This window comes from Ptychodera flava, chromosome 19, assembly GCF_041260155.1.
Source record: "Ptychodera flava strain L36383 chromosome 19, AS_Pfla_20210202, whole genome shotgun sequence".
NCBI classification, from domain to species: domain Eukaryota; kingdom Metazoa; phylum Hemichordata; class Enteropneusta; family Ptychoderidae; genus Ptychodera; species Ptychodera flava.
This window is the reverse complement of record NC_091946.1, coordinates 33,721,026-33,741,876: the sequence shown is the minus strand read 5'-3', so window position 1 is coordinate 33,741,876 and position 20,851 is coordinate 33,721,026. Positions and strand designations below refer to the sequence as shown.

The window sequence follows — 20,851 nt, the reverse complement described above, 5'->3', positions numbered from 1 at the left end:
TGTTTGGTTATTACTTTCATTCGGCAGACCTATGATGATCATATTTGTATGTTGTTCATGAACCAGGAAAACCTTGCAATACCTAGGTACTGTAATAATTCAAACTTTGTTACAGGGGCACTGTGACATTTCAAGCTTGGCCATAGAGGGCACTGTGGTATTTCAAGCTCTGTTATAGAGGGCAGTGTGACATTTCAAACTTGCCATAGAAGGTACTGTGACATTTCAAACATTGCAATATATTGGGAACTGAGACACTTTTCAACTGGGCCACGGATGTGGGGCTTTGAATATACCATCATTTTGGTTGGTTTATGGCAATACTTTGGAGATTTTTTACACCAAACTGTCCACTCTTTCCCTTAGAGTAACAGAGGAACAGTGACATACACAACATTTTCTAACATCAGTGAAAATTCAAGCTGTACACAGTATTGTGCAGTACGAAGTCCAGTTATAGGTCTCGGAACATGTATAGCATGTGAGTACTCCTGGATCTCATGTGAGTTCCTACTAACAGAGAGTTGTGAGTGATATTTGATACTTTTCCATGTCAAATTCACTTGAATGTAGCTGATGCAAGGAAGTTTATAGAAATCACTAAATTGACAAGACTGGACAAAAAAATTGAGTCTGCAAAGGAAACCTGAATGTGGGTGTTTATTAATATCATCTGTGCTATGTTTATCAATGGTTACCAGTGTTTATATGATCCCTGCATGATCCCCATGTATCAGACATGTTTCAAACAAATGGGAGAAATTGAGAACATCCCTCTGCTATGATACCAGTTGAAGTGATACATGCAATAAATACAGAAAGCACTCATTGCCAATAGATGAATCAACGCTTACGTTGTCTGTCGGACTTTTTCCTGTGTAGCGGCTAATCCTTGCTTTTCTTCCATTTCTTCATCAGAATATGTATCTTTGTGTAAGCTTGAATTGCTGTAACAAATATGATGACCCTTGGTCATATTGACAAATCTACCCAACGGGCCACACTCACAACATGCTGCTGGTCTGAGGCACTCGTTTTCCCAATGCCATACTGTCATCCCATCCCATGAATGTAGAATCAACCAAAGCGTGTTTGGCAAAAAGGTTAAATCAAAAGTGTGGTTGCTAGAGGGGTCAAATCATGGGGGTGGTATTTGAAATGTGTTGTTAGGGACAGAGAGTTTCTTCTGGAAAAAGCAAATGATATTAATGACAATTCATTGGGCGTCTCCTTTCTTTCTACAATTGAAAGGATGATTAAAGGATTTCCAAATGAATCTCAACCATCAAACTGACAACATAGGTTCATCCTGTCTCATGTATTTGTACTTACAGAGTGATCTTAGGGTGACATTTTTTATATCCCATAATATCCTATATCTATACAGACTGCATTATACATAGTACTCTCTAACACTAATCAACGGGGGTCTATGAATAAACTTACCTGACATATTCAGAAGTTATTCTCATGATATGTAATGCCAGTGGATTAATACACTTTGGTAATTTATCTTCTGCTTCAGCTAGCGAAATCTTCTCTCCGGTGTCTAGGTTTTTCACCATGACTTGTGAAAGCACCTCCTACAAAGTAGACATGAAGGTTCAAATATTTCAATGCAAACATGACAACTATTGCTCGCAGGGTATAAATCATGCTGTTACAATGTTCAAACCTGCATTTCAAGTTCATGAGCTCCATTCTGTAAATACCACTATAAGATAAATTCAATATGGCATATGCCAAATAGATTTTTCTGTCTACACAACATCTTCGTGGGTTACATTACCACCAGAAATTCCATAGACTGGAACTGCTGATTGTCTTTAAAACACTTTTGTTAGGTCTACTAGTAATTTGATTTATTGGGGCTTTAAGGCAGAATGTGCTTCAGGCATAGAGATTTGGACAAGCACATATTTACAATATTTTTCTCGTCAACCGCTAGTGTGGGCTCATTTTGAAGCTCTTGGAGTAAATAACGTTTTCAGTCTTAATGTTTTGAAAATCAAAGATTTCATTTTTCCCCATAGAGTTAACACATGGTTGATGGCTACTTTGAATTTCAATTGTCGCTAAAATGTTGGGTAGTTTGTTTCTCTAGTACCTGTACTTTAATAACAACCCCTTATCTTCATTCTTGATTGTGTTGGAGAATAGCTGAAAGTTTCCTCAAGGAAATTGTGAGCAAAAGTTTAAGTCTTTCACTTTTGAGGTGCGTACTACCTTATATATTTGTATTTCTACTGGAAGAATTTTATTTATTCAGATGTACAATGCACTAATTAGGGGTTATTACACGAAGTTTGGGCAATACTGCATCGTATTCTCGTGATGTGTCCGTATTTTGACTCGTTGCTGCACAACGAGTCAAAATGCGGACACATCACTCAAATACAACACGGTATCGCCCAAACTTCGTGTAATAACCCCTTTATCATACATGCATGCTTTGCTTACGACTCTTTTCCTACGGACGTTCCGAAATTGACCTTGCTTTCTACTCGCTGTACTCACAAAAAATTGGTTGCTAAGGAGTGATGACAACCGTATCACTTCTTGATATTATTCCGCTGTTAGGCCATTCCACTTCAAGCGAGGGTTTATGGCACACTTTTAAAGCCAAAATTTAAACATTAAGACGTCGACACAGGTTTTCAAAATTTGAAGAAGATTTATTTTGAGCTTAAAATGGCGGTGGACGTAAAACATAGACTGGAGTGTGTAAAATGAGTGTGTTTTCGTGTTTTGAAACATCACCCCATCCCTTTGCAAAAGTTATTAGGCCCACCAAAATCGGATCAAAATACTCGCGCCGCGCCAGTGTTCAATTTCAAACTCGATCAAGTATGAACAGATGACGGAGTTAGAGCAAGCAGCTCTGCGACATCTATGAATGCTCAGTGGATTTACTAATAATAGCCGTACCAGTCAGTTTATCTCCAAGAATTATACATGTCCTCAGACGTCAAATATGCCGAATTTACCATCTTAGAAAGGAATTTGTGAGCGGATTAGGGAAAACATGAAGTGAGTACACTGTAAGCTGTAGCGTTGCAACTTGATTGTGATTTTGTTTCTATACGAATAAAACATTTCAAAGGTATTTACATCGTCTGCTCGCATATTTCCATTACTGGCTTGCCTAAATAGAAGTAAACTTCTTTGAAGAACCTAAACGAAAGTTTGACTTTCCCTAGTATCTTACATTGTATCCGAAACCCGCACCAGACACGATCAAGTCCTGGGAATCTCACTGACAGGTACAAATTATTAATATGTGCACATTGTCTGTCGTGAGTATTTTCAGTGCGGTTGGATTTTTGTGGCTCATTTATGGCTGTAAACGATGTAATTCACCGCCCAGATACTTGAACTCGTCAACAGGAAACTTGTCGTATAGCGGTTCTATCATGATGCACTGTCAAACGGGCGTGGGGACCGTAATCTTCAGAAGTCTTATTTGCTCAGCTGTTTTATATAATGAACGTACCTACGAAGGTCATGCATACCAGCGAAGGTCACGCATACGCGTCGCTGTAAGTAGTTCGGTTACAGTGAAAATATAATTCGTATCTTCACTAGTTAAAATATGGGTTCATATCAGTATTGCCTAAACAATAGGAGAATGACAATACAGGCATAGCATGTATGATAAGAAATATGAATCATGTGTTCTTTTAAGACTTTAAATGACCAAAATAACTCTTTCTGTGACGTCTGTATCTTTCTTTTTTTTTTCAAGAATTCATCCACTATGAACCATGCATAAACTGAGTGGAAATTTGACGTGACTGAAGAGCACTAGTTGGGCCACATCGTCACAGTGGTTATAACCAGCACTTGTTTGAGGCTGCCTTAAGTGACGAATAAATATACCATCATACCCCCTAGGATAATGTAAATGATGAATTGTACTGAAGCTTTACACTGGTCAGCCTTCCCAGGAATTTAAACTTCTTACCAGAGTCCTTTGTTCTCAATTAAATCTCAGTACACTCCTATCTCTGCAAATTGGCCACAAAATATACAGTGTCTGCCAAGCATTTCTTTTGGAGGCAAGTTCTACTCACCTCATCTGAGAGTATTTTTCCTGACTTGGTCCTGCCAGTCATGATCAGTCTCTGACTGACATTTTCATCATCGTCATCTCCTCTCACAACAGTGTCCTGTGTCTCTTCTTTATGAGTGTCTACATCTGTCTTTCCATCGGACACTGTCTCTCCGGCTGATGAGGTATTACCAACAGCTGACCTCCCTTCCAGGTCGGCCTTTGATTTGCCTTTGATTTGCTCCAAATCCTATATAGAATATTGTTACAAATAATTATTACAAAAACTTATGAACCCATTGAAGGTCATTCATCCAGACTAATCTGGAGAGATCTGAGTTATGCTTTGTCATTGAGAATGTGACACAAAGTATCTCTATCAGGTTAAGATGGTAATATTTGACATGTTTATATGGCCTAGCAAGTAAAGACCATGTTTATGTAGGCTCATACAGGTCTTCAAATGGTCTTAATGTTATGTGAAAATGCTGAAATGATTTAAATCAATTTGACCTGCCAGCAAGAGACAAAACCTAGCGGGAAAACTTCCATGTGTCAAAACCTGATCCAAAATACTGTTTGACAAGGCTGATGGTCATAATGGATACAAACATGTACATGCTCTGTGATTGGACGCTACTGAAATGGACATTCACCGAGAAGCACCCTGATTGGGAGATTAGAATCATGTGACATAAGAGAACTTTGTCAGACATTCAATGAAAAACAGAAGTAGCCATACTGTTATCAAATGGGAAACACCACTGTATGGTTTGACTTCTGACCTGGCCCATATTATTATTATTATATCTGCTACCGGATAGTGATATCACTGGGGCTACAAGATGATTCTTGCATTTCCAGAATGGAATGTCAATTTTACTTGACCAAGAAATGCCAGAATATTGCACTCGTTGCGAGATGCTATTTTCAGGAACAGGTAACAAGACAACAAGTCAATATCCCTCCATCTGTTCTGCAACTGCCCACTACATAGCCTGACCCTTTCACCCCTATTTCCCTGTACATAGATTCACCCATCCCATTGAAACTACAGAGGATGTACCACAATCTAGAGGTGGGAGTCACAATGAAAAGCAATGTACTGAGTCAAAGATGCAGAAAACAAATGGTTTCCAAAGAAGCAGATCTCACTCACTTCATGTTGGACAACATTATCCCCTTTGATGGCGCTGGCTAAATCTAAAGAGTGTTCCAGCTCTTTTGTAATACTTTCAATGGTGGTGGTTGGTGTCAGCACTTCACTCAGTGACCTATCCGAGACTGGCAATCCCACTGGTTCAATTGGTTTTGGAGGTTCCTGAGGCTGTTGTTCCTGCTCCTGTTGCTGTGCTTGCTGTTCCTTTGTTTCAACATTCGCCGATGAAGCATCCTACGTGGGGTAAAAAATAAGAAGTTTTAATCATATGACCAAGGGGGTCTTAAAGGGATGGTACCTGTAACTTTTGACAATTTGTTTCACTATTTTTGTTTTCAATGCAAGCTACAGCTTCTTGTTCACAATATTCAGCTTGTTAACTCAACCTGTACATGTGCAGACCATATTTTATTTTTATATGTGAATTTATTCCAGACTAAAATTCAAATGTAAAGAATCATACTGCACTTTGCATGTAAAGACACAGTATTGACATGCTGAAGTCCATATTTCAACATGCTTCAGGCAGTAGAACAAGAATTCACGGTTGATATACAAAACCAAAACAGTGCAAAACATCATCAAAAGTTACAGCTATTGGCCCTTTAAGGTCGATTGCATATACAGTTCTATGACTGTTTTAGCATGCTAATGGTGATGCAAGTCAGATGTCCCTACCCTCTGAGCAGTAATCTACTTTGTGATTCACAGATAAGAATTTTCCAAAGGTCATTGACAGTGCATACAATAGTGTACACATAGGAATGCAGCTCTGGAATCAAACCATGCGTATATACTCCGTCACTTACAATTTACAGGCATGAGTCATCATCATCATGAAACAGTACACAAAAGCTTTCCAGGGTTTTCCACAAAGGGATTTTGAGGGGTGGGCCACCCCTCTAATTCTTGACCATCTATTCATATGTTACTGGGCAAAGAAAACAATATTTCTCCAAAATAAATGAATATGCAAATCAGGCATTGTTATGTAAATTGACCACCTTTTCATTTTCCCAGCTGTGATATATGCTGCTTTCATTGTATATTTCTTACGAATATAACTTGAAAATACATCTATCAATTATAAAGCACTATTGTATTTTTGTGATTATTGATGAAAATATTATGATCACTATATACAGTGATTGATGATGTAAAGGTTTTTCTGATAATGTTTAAGGCACACAATTACTGCTTTTTGATGTATTTTCTATGTATGACATCCATTCACAAAATAAACCCTGAGCTCGATACAATTGATCATGAATAGGCACCAGTGTCAGGCACAACCTAACTGAAGAAAAGCTGGAGTGTAAAGTTTGTTCAAGCAGCCTCTGACTCATTACTATGTCTGTGGATATGAGAAATTAGTCATTACTTTCTAAATCTTATCTGTACATCAGCGGCATTGAGAAAATCTTTTGATAGCCACTCTTAAAGCATGTTCTATGGTTTTTCTTGACCTTGCTGACTTTTGAAAACTGACAAACTAATGCCTAAGGACAGCGACTTTTTCTCTTTCAAACATTTTTTTCTCCAAGGAAAGTACAATTTGCAGTGACTGAACTGAACTTAAATAGTTGAAAGCACACTAAAAGCTTTGAAATACCCTTCATATCCAATTAAGGTAGAACCCACCAAGGGGACAGATATTCAGACTCTAACATTGCTACAATTCTTTTTCTGATCTACCACTTGTGAGGGCTCATTTTAAAGCTCTTGAAAAAAGAAAAACTTTTACCACCTTAGTTTTTCAAAAATCCAAAATTGTATTTTCACATCATGGAGTTAACACAGGGATGGCAGCCATTTTGAATTTCAAATATCACAAAATATTGAGTAATTTGTTTTGCTAGTTCCAAATTTTGCATGGTGACCCCTAATTTTTGTTGTTGCTAAGGTAAGAGAATGATTGAAAGTTCCATGCAGAAAGTTTGAGCAAAGTCTTTCACTGTTGAGGCAGGAACTACCTTAACTTCCACAAGTTTGATTTAATCCGATAATACTACCCTTAAGTAATAACCCCTGCTGCAGGTAGGTATACGCAAGTGTACAATGCGCGTCATACGGCATGTATATGCACGATTTGTATTATGCACAACATATAGCATGAGTTGTAAGGCCATGGTCAGCTCTTGTAATGATCACCATGTATCACCTTATAATCTTTCTGCTATCTAAACCTCAATTATATATCTCCAGATTGAGTTACTATGCTAGTTAAGGAGCTCTTTTTAGCACTGGCAAAACAGTTTTTTACCACTGTCAGCACATGTTCTTGTTGAATAAGAACAACAAATTAGTGAGACTGACACGTTGATATGATGTATATAATATCTGTTCTATGTGGACATTTGCTTTTAGAATATCAAAATTTCACTTACTGATAGGAAATGTTGAAACGTTAATAAGTCAAAATTTTGAAGATATCATTGGCTCAACAGACATATTCAAATGAATTAAACTGCGCAAAAAAGGATGAGTTAACTTTCCTTATCACCTCAACGCCACAGCCAAGGTCAATTTCACAGCTGTTCATTCTACTTACCCCTGCACCAACTTCTGGTGTAGGTTTCTTTTTCTTTCTCCTCCTAGGGGGCGCTACAGGGGGAGGTTGACTCTCAGGGGAGGCCACCTCGGTAATACCCAGGTCACTGGGCCTTTCCTTAATACTGGCTACAATGTCAGGCTCTACGCCAGAACTCTGCAGTCTTGGTTCCGTCTCTTGAGAAATCGTTTCAGACTGTTGGTCTTCAATATTTTCAGTTTCCAAGCACTTGGAAATTTCCTTTTCACTTTTTTCAAGTTCGCTTTCTGATGAAATGTCAGATCTTGAAATCAATTCCTCTGTACTGTCATTTTCTACCTGTTCTTCATTTCTCCTCATTTGCTCAAGTCTCTTCCGCCTTCTCTCGCTTTCGAGTCTCCTCTCTTCGGCTTCCTGTGAGAAAAAGCAAAATTTTCCTTACATTCCATGGACATCACTATACTCCAGTATACAACTCACTGGCAGGTACTGTGAGACTTCAGTCTATTCATTACACCTGTCAGTTGCCAGCCAGATAAAAAGCAAGTACCGGATCTTCATACCACAGTGTGAACTTTGACACAGTCTTTAACTCATTGACAACCACAATATAATAAAATTGCTGTATCACACATACTTTGAGCACATGTGGTATCTCATCTGAATTTTCCCCACTCATGGTTTGGGTAATTCATTTTGGCACCAGAAATGTCCAGCATTTAACCCTTTTCCTTACAATATCACTTCTCCATTCAATTTCTCGTCAAAATGCAACATATGGGATCTGTTATGCTTCATTTCTTTCAAAAAACTTGACTTTGATAGTGAAATATGAACTTGGCAGGATAAGGGTTAAGGTAGTCAAACATTTGATATCGTACATGATGTATCCTACATTGCAAAAATCCTTCAAACACTATCACTATTGAGAAATTTTCTCATTAATAAAATTGTACTATTGTTGCTACCAGCCTGCAGCTACACAATAAAAACACTGATCAAATGAATTAAAACCTTGTAATGCCCCTCATCAATTTTTATATTGGCATCTTGACTTTCAAGACAACACATTGAATACATACTCAGAATCCAAGTAAACCTAGAATTGAGAAGCTGAATAGATATAATGTCTATCGTACCTTTCTCTCTCTTTCTTCTTCAAATTTTCTTCTCTTGTCTTCCTCTTCTTTCCTCTTGCGTTCTTCTTCAGCAAGCAACCTCTGTTAAATGGCAGGAATTTGACGATCACATACAACCACTTTCTATCATCTATAAACATACTGGCAGATATCTCATCAGTATCAGGCTAAGAATTCAGAACAGCGTTAACCCCTTCACCTCTGTATCTTTGTATACAGGCCAAGCCCAAACTAATTACAGTCAGATGTGGGCATTGGTTAGGTTTTTCTAAATTCTAGCTCCCCAGTTTTTGTATTTAAAATCTGCACCAATGAAATGCCACAGCAGAATTGTACTTGACCAATCAGAACAACTCTTGCATAGCACATGGGGAATAACACACCAGAATACAAATCTTTAATAGTCTGCTATGGAATGCCATACACTGTTCCAGCCTATTGCCTAAAGAATGACTGACTTTGCTCCAATGTTTACACAATTTTGCAGATGGATGCCGTTTCTTCTTTCACTTTAAGCAACCCATGCCAGAGGCAATTGATATCAACTAACCTACAAATATGTCAGAATCTATTGAGAAAGAGGCATGTCTGTGAATGATTGACAGACAGATAAACAATGCGTTTATGGAAGTCTTTACAAATTTTGAAACAATTTTCTCTCGGTATGTGAAGAGAAATGCATGCCAGGAATTCAATGGGCCACATTATCGTATGGAGTAAACAAAAGTGAACAATTTTCCTCCTTTTTGAATTTGCATAAACGTTATTATTATCAAACACCTCCAGCTGCATTCCTGTCAAATGCTATGGGAAAAGCGCCCTCACATTTATGCAATAATTTGCCGTATCACTCTAACACACTTTGTCTCAGTACAGGTAATCATATGCATTTCTGAACTTCTTTCATTGTGGTTACTACCCGTATTGCTATTCACAAACATTCCATTTGTAAACAAACCAGAATGAGATTCGAAAAAATGAGGAGTGTAGCTGGCTTAAAATTCAACTCAGGCCTGCTTCAACATGTCATTCATCACAAAACAACAGTGAAAGGTAAACAGGAAGTAAATTTACATTAATTAATTAAAGGGACAATAGCTTTTTACATATTTTCATTTTGTTATTTTGTAAAACAAACACTTTTCCTAATTCTTCTGCTTAAGGTAGAATGTGGTTGGGGACAGATATTTGGTCACTCGAACTTATGCAATATTCTTTTGGCCTAACACTTGTGTGGGTCTCAGTTTGAAACTAATGGCGTAAATAAAGTTTTCACAGGCTTAGTTTTGTGAAAATCAGGAATTTACATATTAAATTATTCGCAGAACATAAGGAAGCGTTGAATGAGAATGTAATTTGATTCAGTTTCATTTTCATATCAAGATGTCTTGTTAAAACTTTCAGGAAACACTACTTTATATGCAAAACATCTCACAAAGGGCTTGACGAAGAAATAATCCTAACTGATTTTCAGCAAAGTCCAAGTGTACCTAATACTTGAGACCTGAGTTATAATCATTGCAGGTAGTTTGTCCAGTGTTCTGCCAAGCTTTTGCATCAATGGGGTCAGAGGGCCCATGGAAGCTCAAAAAGTGGGTCATTGTTGGAAAGAGGGGGCCATTTTCAACACAATTATAATAGAATACACTTTATTACGTGCTATTCCCATGTTGTTGTTTTAACATTAAAGTTTACTTGTTACTGAGTGTAGCATTTCTTTCACAGTAATTGGGCAATTTTCCGAACAGTGCTGGTGCCAAATCATCAAAAAAATGTTTGAAGTGTCACAAAATGTTTGAAGTGTCACAAATTGTAGAAACCAGCTGGTAGGTGTTCTGGTAATGTCAATTTTGAACCACTGGAGAGTGAAAGTCAATGAATCATTAAAGGATGAAAGTCGAGTGACAACAATATCATAAGGTTGATCAAAATAAATTCAAAGTCTTCAATTGAAAATTTCTACTTTGAACGATCAGCAACAAACATTTTCCTTGCTTTAGATGTTCTCCAGTGTGTTAAAGCAGAGCCATAGTCAAACTGGTCTACAGGGCCACCTTCAAGCTTCACCATGAGTATGTCATCCAGTCTAACTGAGGACAATCTATTCCGTGCTGCAGTCTTCACCTGATTCTGGGCACTAAAGCCCCTTTCACAATCAGCAGTATGGATGGGAGCAGTTAAAGCCAATGATGCTAGGATGAGCAAATTTGGGAACTCTTCTCTGTGATACATGTTGATAAGAGCCCACAAGTTAGCCATATTGTCTCTTGGGTAGCAAGCTTTGATCACCAATGGTTTTACCATGGACCACTCTTGCCTGGTAGATTCTGCATTAATTATTGGCTCAGCAGTAGCAATTGCATCCACTTTGCCCTTCAGTGGCTTTGACATTTTAGATTCCCCATACTGGCTGATCAGGTACTCCACTTTATCATTGCCCCAAGTCTTAAGTTCATCCTCAGAACAAAATGATATTGGCCTCATAGCAAGCACACCAAAGGCATACATGATGTTGCTGTCATCATCTGGAAATCTCAGGTCAATCTTCTCTAAGATTGCATCAACAAATTTCTGCCTGATTGAGTCAATGTTCTGCTTTCCCTGCACAGCATGATTGCCTTTGAAGGTAAGTTTTCCCTTCTCAACAGTAAGATGATCATTTTGTAGCTGATGGAGGTAAGTGTGGTGCTCTACTTCACCAGATTTCATTTTGTTCAATGCAGTTTTGCAGTGGTCTACTGACACTTGCACCATGCTAACATCAAGATCAGATTTCTGGAACACCAGGCACAGTTCAGAAACTATGGGTAAAATATCCATAAGCAGGTAGGTAGTGGCTATGAAGTCATACTTTGACATCTTGCTGCCATAGCCTTTAGACTTTGCATCCTTGTCAGTGGTGAAAAATGTGATGAGCGAATCTAAACACTTGTACACAGTTTGCACGGCAAGATAGACAGACAGCCATCTCACTTCATGGACCTCCTTTATTTTGAGTCTGGGCTCATCAAGCAAATTCTGAACATCTGCCAGTCTTGTTGTACGATTGGCTGAAGCTTTAAAGAAGTAGAAAATACCGGTCAGTACAGTTTGGTATTCAACAAGGTAGGGTACATCATCTGCTGCCTGGGAAGTTACCAATGCCAAACGGTGAGCGATGCAATGGTAATTTAACATCATGGGGTTATCTCTCAACATGTAGCCAGTCACACCTTCTCCTGTGCCTGTCATTACCTTGGCTCCATCTGTACCAAGTCCCATCACCTTGGCAGGTGGTAGCTGCTTTGCTTTCATAACATCAGATAGTTCGTTGTATATTGCTTTACCTGTTGCACTGTGTACCTCCAAATTACAAAGGAAAGTAGTTGATGGCTTGAATGTATCCGGATCCAAAATTCTGCAGTACACAACAAGCTTTTTCTTTACTCCAATGTCAGTGCTCTCGTCACACAAAATACTGACGAAAGGCGATCTCAGCAGTTTGTTATCTACTTGCTTACGTATAACAGCAGCAACAGACGCAAGCATTTCACATGCGGCTTTGTCAGATGAATATGATACAGTTTTTCCAGATTTCAGACTCGATACGTGTGGACAATCAAGTTGTTCAAGTAAGTTCAGCAGGCTGTCATATTTGTTGATCGCAATATCCTCCTTTGCTAACCAGAAAACAGTTCTCAGAGCAACTAAAACACTTCTTTCCTTCTCTGAATAAACTCTCTCAACAATCTTCTTAAGTTCGAGCTCATAGATTCTGCGAGTACTGCGGTTTTATGGTCACTACAGTCTGCGTGGCGAGTAAGTGTACTCGTTCGGAAATTCATGTTGGATTGGGTCATCGAATTTTGTTTATTATGCTTTATGCATACTTTGCAAGTCATTGAGTTCTTTTCGGCATCGTAGTGGAGCCAGCTGAAATCGTGTAACCACTTTTCATGGAAACGTCGAACATACCTCGAGCTCGATGAAGGCTGAGTTTCCGATGATGGCTGCTCAGTGGTTTGAGACTGCGCTGTTTCTGACTGCGTTTCCGATGTGGATGGCTGCGGCGTGCACGGATTTTCAGTTTTCGGCTGTTGAGTTTCCGATGATGTAGACGGCTGAGACTCTATGTCATGTTCGATCGTATTGTCTTCACTCGTTCTGTTGCCGGATTTGCCTTTTTTAGGGGCGGATGGTCCAAAGAAACTAAGAATTGTTCTGCCACGATGTTTTGAGCCATTCACAGAAGCCATTTCTCTTTCCAGAAAGTACTGTGAGGCATTGAACTACACACATGAAACAGAGAGGTTGACTGGCTGACTCGAATCTACCCAATGAAAACCAAGTTTACGATTATGCAAATAAAAATTCACTGCAGGTTGCTATGGAAGCGGCACGTCTCATGTTCTCACATGGCCAGGACAAATCACGAGCAGCGTGAAATATCTACTTCCGCGTTTGGCCTTTCGCGTATAGCACGTAAATAAGTGTATTCTTGGGACTTCATTTTTGCTGAAAGTTTAGTGGGACTCACGGTGCACTGCGCCTTGCGGACCCGATGATTGATTTTTTTGGGGTCATCAAATTTTTTTTGCGGCAATGGCGCAAGGCCGCGGCCTCGGCAGAACACTGTTTGTCTATTAGACAATACAACAGCACTGCATTTTCAAGATGATTGTTCACATGACGGAGAGAGAAGAGGCACCAGTCACATGTTTAGGAATATCTACAAGTGATTGAAACAGTGTGATTTTACAGCACCATTCACAGCAAGTTCTGTGTTTAACTTGTTTTGCTTTCTAGGTACCGGTTACATGACATGACTGTTTGTAAACACGAGACAGCATATACCGGTACCTTATAACATTCATGACAGGTACATTGCATCACAACAAAAAATTCCACCACGTCTCACCTGTCTTTCTCTTTCTTCTTCCTCCCGCCGTCTTCTCTCTTCCTCCTGTTAAGTTAGACAAAGTAGAAACAAATCTCTCTATATTCCTCAAGCATAAGCATGCTTTTCTTTATTCTTTGGTACATGCATCAATTCTAGCTGTGTGTGTTTCACCTGATACCTGACTGCTGGCAATGCACAATAATATATCAGTCCTGACTGCTGATCCACATAGCTTAGTTACAAACTCCTTTCCCGTTATGTACATTCAAGCATCAGTATCTTTGTTTTGTCTCAGTTTTGAAAGATGAAATCTAATATTTCCATTTTGCGAGACAAAAAATATAACTTTTAAGATCTCCAATTGAAATGTATAGCACTGGACAAAAACTGTACAATTGACAGGTTCAAATTGACACATTCATGACACTGGGTCAATCACTGCATCACTAGGAACAAATAAGGCATCATCAATGCACCCTGCCTGATGACAGTTCTCAACTCTCTGAGCCAATTCCAAAATTTCTGAATATTTCTTGCAATCAGTCCTATACCACTCTATGTAATATGTAAATCTCCTTCCATCAATGACAACTTTCTTGAATCAGTGACCAGTTCCAATATGGCTGAGATGGCATATCACATACATCAACAACAGTATATGTTACTGATACCACAGGAAACACCTTTCCTGATTTGTGTGAAATTCAGTAGACTTTTAAGGTTTATTTTATTAGTATTTGTCTTGCTCACATAAAAACACTGGAAATACTAATAGACTGACGTACAATGACCTATGAAAAGATTGACATATAATGATCAATGAAAATTATTCTTGCTAGGCAAGATTCAAACATTTTTATGATGGGAATTTAACAATATTCTCAGACAGTAAGTTGATGTTATGGCAGTCTGAAGACAATTCTGACAATATCTTATAATTTTTCTTACAAGTCTTTGTCTTTCCTCTTCTTCCTTTTTCTTCCTTTCTATTTCCTTGATCTTCTCCTGTAACGCTTCATCTTCAAGACGTCTTCTCTCTTCCGCTTCTTTTCTCTGAATTTCTAACTGCTTGATTTCTTCTTCAAGTTCATCTTGGACAGTTGATTGGTTAGGCTCAGGTTGTGGTGCCTGTTTGGTTTTGGAGGATTTTCTAGAACACGTGAAAAGAGAAAGGATTAAATGTGCGTGCAAAAACACACCAAACGTTACAAATTGTGACTGCTGGAATGGTATTTAAGATACAATATTTCTATTTTGTGTCAGTCTGAAGAATATCACATCTTCAACAATACATGAACATAGTTATTTGGATCACAGTTTCTATATTAAGGTAGTATGTGCCTCAAAAGTGAAAAACTTAAACTTTTGCAGAAACTTTCCTCACAGAATCTTTCATCCATTCTCTTTCAAAATCAAGATAAAATTGGGGTCACCGGGCAAATTTTGTTACTGGAGAAAAAAGTTACCCAACATTTACTGACATTGGAAATTCAAAATGGCTGCCATTACTGTATTATCTCTATGGGGAAATAAAATTCCTGATTTTCACAAAACTAAATTGGTGAAAATTTTTCTTACACAAAGAACGTTAAAATTACCCCCCACAAGTGGTAGATCACAAAGGAACTGTAAAAAGTTTGAGAGTCCAAATATCTGTCCCAGGGGCACATTCTACCTTAAGATGTAAATTGATCTTTTACACAAATAATTTCATACTGTCAACATTTTCTGTTTTGTGATTGTACATGCTTCATGTTTGCAAGATTTTCCCATTGATTTCATGTATCTCTATACTTCTGCTTTGGCATTAAAACAAGCTGATCATCTAAAATATGCAAGCGTTTTAAGACAGGTAGTCAAATATCCGTACAGGCAGTCAAATATCCACACAGGTAGTCAAATATCCATGCAGGTAGTCAAATATCCACATTGAACTCAGTACATGATTGGCCTTTATGTGTGCTACCAACATAAATAGCACATGTTAATGTGCATTGTGTGTAACTGCCCTTACATGTTTTTGTGTAATGCCTGCTTGCTACAAAACTTGTGTAAATCACAGACACTGAAACTGTTGGGATAGGATTATAATACACAGAAACCCTATGACTCATTTCAATGTTTTTGTGATGATCAATGCCAACAATTTGTCACTGTGTTACATACATATGTTTCTACCATAAAAACATACACTGCCAAGTTTCACATTTTCATGCAAATATTTTACATTAACAAAAGAAGTGTCTCAAGTGTAAGAAATATATTTCCTTGGTCTGATTGCAAACATGAGAGACGGTGACAGTCAGATCAGCTACATGCTTTCATATCGATCATTTCAAAAGTTTCACTTCTCTTTGAGAAAAGTACCAGGACTTTCAACAATTTCTGCCGTACACAAGTAGCTTCACTTTTACAGTTTCACTTGCTGTTTGTTAGCTTACCTTGCCACGTTCATTATGAGAGACAGGACAACGCAAAGTGGTACCAGATATTTTGAAGCCTGTGACGACGTGAGTCTGGGGAAGTTACTCCCAGGTCCCTACATATTTAACCACATCCACCCTATCATTAATACCCTAGTCTAAACTATTTGCTGATGGTTAACATCCAAGATCATGATGTAATATCAAGGAATAACTGTCCTCATAATCGTACCAGGGATTGGGGTTAGTGGATGGCATTCTATCGCAGATTATTTACCCCATATCACATTTACTCTTACCTCATTCCATCTGATGGGTGGACCCTAAGGAACCTTTTTGCTCAAATATATGCCTTGCTGAAACCAGACTAAGAAAATTTTAACTTCAACATGTTGAAAATAAAAATATCGCCAACACAAGGGAAAAAGAATGTGTTTGGATCAAAGTCTTCCAGTAGACTCCCCTTTCCAATGAACTGTCACAATATTTAGCCAATTGCTGTGATGACCTTGTGGTGGTTGCTTTGTAAAGTGTGAAAACTGACACATGTCAACAAGTATGTCACCAGTGAAAATATACAGGTTGCTCATTCTGTATTTGTCCATAACCTATTTGAAGTCTAGCTACTTGAGCTGTATTTACATTGCTTCATTGTTATTTGAACGCATGAGTATGTGCTTTTTTTGCTACCTTGGTATGTATGTTAGTGTGATTATACGTCATGTCACAAAACTAGCTCAGTTATTGAACCATTTCTTGGAGCTAGGGATGTGGCCATGTAGTTTTAAGTGCCTATTTCATTGCTACATCTACTTGTACAAGAGGAAGTAAGTTTGGTGCACGAGACGATGGACAAGGACATGAATCCCTGTACTTTGTGAATAACATTATTATTTAAACACCATTTCAGAAAAAATTTTGCAAGAAAAGTTGAAAGTACAGCATTTTCAGATTGCCAAGTTGTACACTGCGTCACGCAATTGCGTGCAGACAATGAATGCCTTCAGCACATATGCTATGGGTAGGGAATAAATATTCAGCGCACACAGTGCAATGCATGTAAAGAAATTGTAGTTCAGCAGGAATATTTCAAATATATTCACAGCTTTTGGAATGGCCGTCGCTTACTGCATCACTTACTGATGGTTTGGTGTACATTTTTTGAATAAAAATAGCGAATCTTTTCATGTTTTCGCAGTGTTTACATAAAACTATTGTGAGGCCAAAGGTCCAATGGTGACCAATAACACCTACAGTTACTGGACTCTATACTTCACATCCAATGATACTGAAACTTACTGTCAAGTGAAACTCCATACTTTACAGACATAGGAGTATAATAATGCATGATATTTTCATCATTTTGGACAATATTTTCTTCTGCTTCCTAAAGTATGTTGAAATACAAAGTCACTGTGGTAGCCAAGTGCAAAGACAATGCAATGTGTAAAATGCGTAATATGTTTGTTGACAATTGAATGGACTCTGGTATAAAATTCAGTTGTCAACAATAACATGCATTGGACATAGCACATGCTATACAGACAGGTTGAACACATGATTTGATTTAGCCCTCTACACAAGAAACTTAACTATATTTACACACAGAATGGAAATAATGGAAAAAATTCTTTAGCTTTCATCCACTATACAGTGAAGTGTTTTGACACTAGTTAAACATGAAATTCCAATGGAAAAAAATGTATGCGTAATCAAACCACTTCAAAGATACAGTTGATGGTCACTGATAAAGGATGCAACTTATTAGCATAGCCAAGGTTATATATATAAAAACAAATGAACCTTGGGAACGTTTCTTTCAATCGATGTATAATATTGTTTTCTGAAGGCTATTATACAAAAAACAGCTTTATTATCAAGTCCTGCATATCAAGTATCAATACTGAATATAACAGGTATTGCATGATGCCACTTTTGACTTCTTTCCTCCAGAGAGACATAAATTGTCTCTATCCTGCTACCTCATCATCAGAAACTGCAAGATCAAAACATTTTATCTGAAGTGGCACTTTAGGTTTTTTAAATGTTCAGCTTCATACTTGCTCCATAGGAATGTTGCCCCCATATCTTACAAACACTGACTGATTAATGCTAAGGTGGTTGGAAAGGCTAGAGCGTCAGTTATAAATTTCAACAAAACTATTAAAATTTAAAAGTAGTCAACATTCTCTGTGGAATAAAAAAAACTAGACATTTGGGCACAAAGGCATTGCAGAGTTATAGCCTGTTGAAACTTCTGAAAAACTGACCAAATAAGGAGAAGTTGGGGAGTCCTTAGTGTATTAACTATGGTAGAGGACCCCTAGCTTTTAATAAAATGTTTGAAAAGGGAAAGTCATTATTTGCTGTTTTTAAGGAAAGTTTGACAAGGCGGTGCTGGCATTCAGAGTGAGTGAATGCTATTGAAAATGCAGTTTTAGATTCTTTGAGTGTCAAAGAGGTGTCAAAAGTGAGATTAACCAAAAAAACTGCTCTATGACTTCAAAAGAGGTGTGCAAATATGGCTTGTTTTCAACATTTTTGACAGAATAACAATTTTCCTACATAATTGTATACCAATTTAATCCAACTTTGAAATGAGATATGGACATGAAATTTTTACAGCCTATTAACAAGGTTACAGATAAGATTTACATGGCACAATTTTTCTGTATTTGAAGTACTTTTTGAAAAATCACATTTTGAAATTTGAAAGAATTTTTAATAATTTTTTGATATATAAACCCATGTAAAATCATAAAAACAAATTTTATTTACAAATCCTGCTGTACAAATCTTACAATTAATAGTGTCAACATATTTATAACTAATTTGGTAATTTTAATGCTATCCAATTATTATTAAATTCAAATATGTAAAAAAAATATGAAAAATTAAAGTTTAATATTTACTGGTGTCATATTTCAAAATCATGGCTGCAAATATAAAATTTTTATATTCTTTGGAGAAATTATTAACTAAGGGAGGTATCCTGAAAATTTGAACTAAATATCTTGATTCTAACACTTGAAACTTTACATTAACTCTGAGAAAAGAATTGGTGCAAAAATAGCCTTTCCAGCCACCTTAAATACTTTATTGGCTTCTGTAATGTAAAAACATTTTCTCAGATTTAATGAGATATGTATTAAAATCTTTTTGATAACTCCAATAAAAAAAACAGGGACAAAGTATTTCACGTCACCTCAATTATAGGGCCAGTGGTTGTAACTTTTCGATTATTTTTTCACTATTTTTGTTTAGTATGCCAATTGCAAGTTCTTGTCCTACTCCCCAAAGCATGTTGAAACACCTACTAAGGTATTTAGCTTGTCAACACGGCATCTATATGTGTAAAATGTACTGTTATATTGTTCACATTTGAATTATGGTCTGCACCAGAATTCACTTGTCAAAAATTACAATAACATAACAATGCAGTATACCTGTACAGAGTTGACAAGCTGAATACTGAGTGACTCACCATGGTTTGGGAAGTAGAACAAGAAACTGTTGTTGACATTAAAAACAACAATTGTGGAAAAAATTATCAAAAGTTACAGCTAATGGCCCAAAATTTATGCTTGTTTTCCTGAATTTCTCTTTGATGTCAGGATAATACAGTCAACTGTCCCCTTTAATATTTTGAGCGCCAAAGTCAATTTTTTTCACCTTTGTAAAATGTACCCAGTCAATTTTTTCAAATTTTTGTCCAAATTTTGATGAAAAACTGTAGCCTAAGAAATGTTATGTTCGTTTGGTCCAAAATTATCAAAATAATTACAGAAAAATTCATAAAAACTGGCAAAATGTTGCACTAAAATTTTGGTGGGAAAAATTACAGCACTTAAAAGGGTTAAACAATCTCTCTCATTTGGCTGACCTTACATCCTTTAACCTTCCTGAACAACACAGTATAATTCACCCATCTTCCTGTCTTTTAATCTAGCCTCTATCAATGAAGGACATAAGTTGGAGCTGTTTTAATCAAGGCAAATAGTGTGTTTTAATCCTCAGTTCTTGTAGTTTCAGATGCAGCTTGTATTGAATTAGATGTCTGAGCATTTCCAAGCTCTCTTGGGTACAACAATCCATGGACATGAACAATCTAAGGTTTACAGACTTCTGCACATATGGCTTTTCACAGTACACATATACATGTATCACACACACACATCATTAAATGTATATTCATACATATTCATACAACCTTTTATAAAGGATTTCCTGTCTGGGTTTTAACGCATGCTTTTAGTGGATCACTGGATGAGGAAAAAGATTCCTTGTTGACGAACTTATAATTGTGTTATTGTAATGAAAGGCAGGCCCTGGAGCTCCAGGGTCTTAAGTGAAATTAGTTGCTGTCATTTAAATTTTCTGCCACAGATATAAGTAAAGGATAGTTGTTTATACTGTTTATAGACAGCCTTGGACAAAAGGTAAATGTCATCATGAAGGAAGCTAGTAACCTTGGCAAGATATCATTCAGAAGGTATGTCAACAAAATATATATAACACCTTTACCCTTTGAGCGCCAAAGTCAATTTTTGTCACTTTTATAAAACATATCCCTGTCAATTCTTTTGAGATTTTTTGCTAAAATTTTGATAAAAAAATGTAGCCAATGAAATGTAAAATACATTTGGTCAAAAATCATCAAAAAAATTTCA

The 20,851-nt window shown here is 37.2% G+C and overlaps 1 protein-coding gene across 2 annotated transcripts in view; it reads right to left on the bottom strand.

Annotated features, from left to right (window-relative positions):
• Positions 1-20,851, bottom strand: part of LOC139119338 (WD repeat-containing protein 44-like) — a 52,819-nt gene that overhangs the window by 11,634 nt on the left and 20,334 nt on the right. The window contains exons 1-9 of one of the 2 annotated variants that reach the window (XM_070683108.1): positions 16,481-16,666; positions 14,707-14,908; positions 13,777-13,821; positions 8,880-8,960; positions 7,762-8,154; positions 5,211-5,444; positions 4,074-4,301; positions 1,447-1,583; positions 855-947 (exon numbers count right to left, since the gene is read on the bottom strand). In XM_070683108.1, the coding sequence (XP_070539209.1) occupies positions 855-947; positions 1,447-1,583; positions 4,074-4,301; positions 5,211-5,444; positions 7,762-8,154; positions 8,880-8,960; positions 13,777-13,821; positions 14,707-14,908; positions 16,481-16,485 (1,418 nt within the window). In that variant the 5' untranslated portion in view covers positions 16,486-16,666. Of the gene's footprint in view, positions 1-854; positions 948-1,446; positions 1,584-4,073; positions 4,302-5,210; positions 5,445-7,761; positions 8,155-8,879; positions 8,961-13,776; positions 13,822-14,706; positions 14,909-16,480; positions 16,667-20,851 lie in introns of those variants that run through there. The other variant, XM_070683107.1, reaches the window with a different exon arrangement.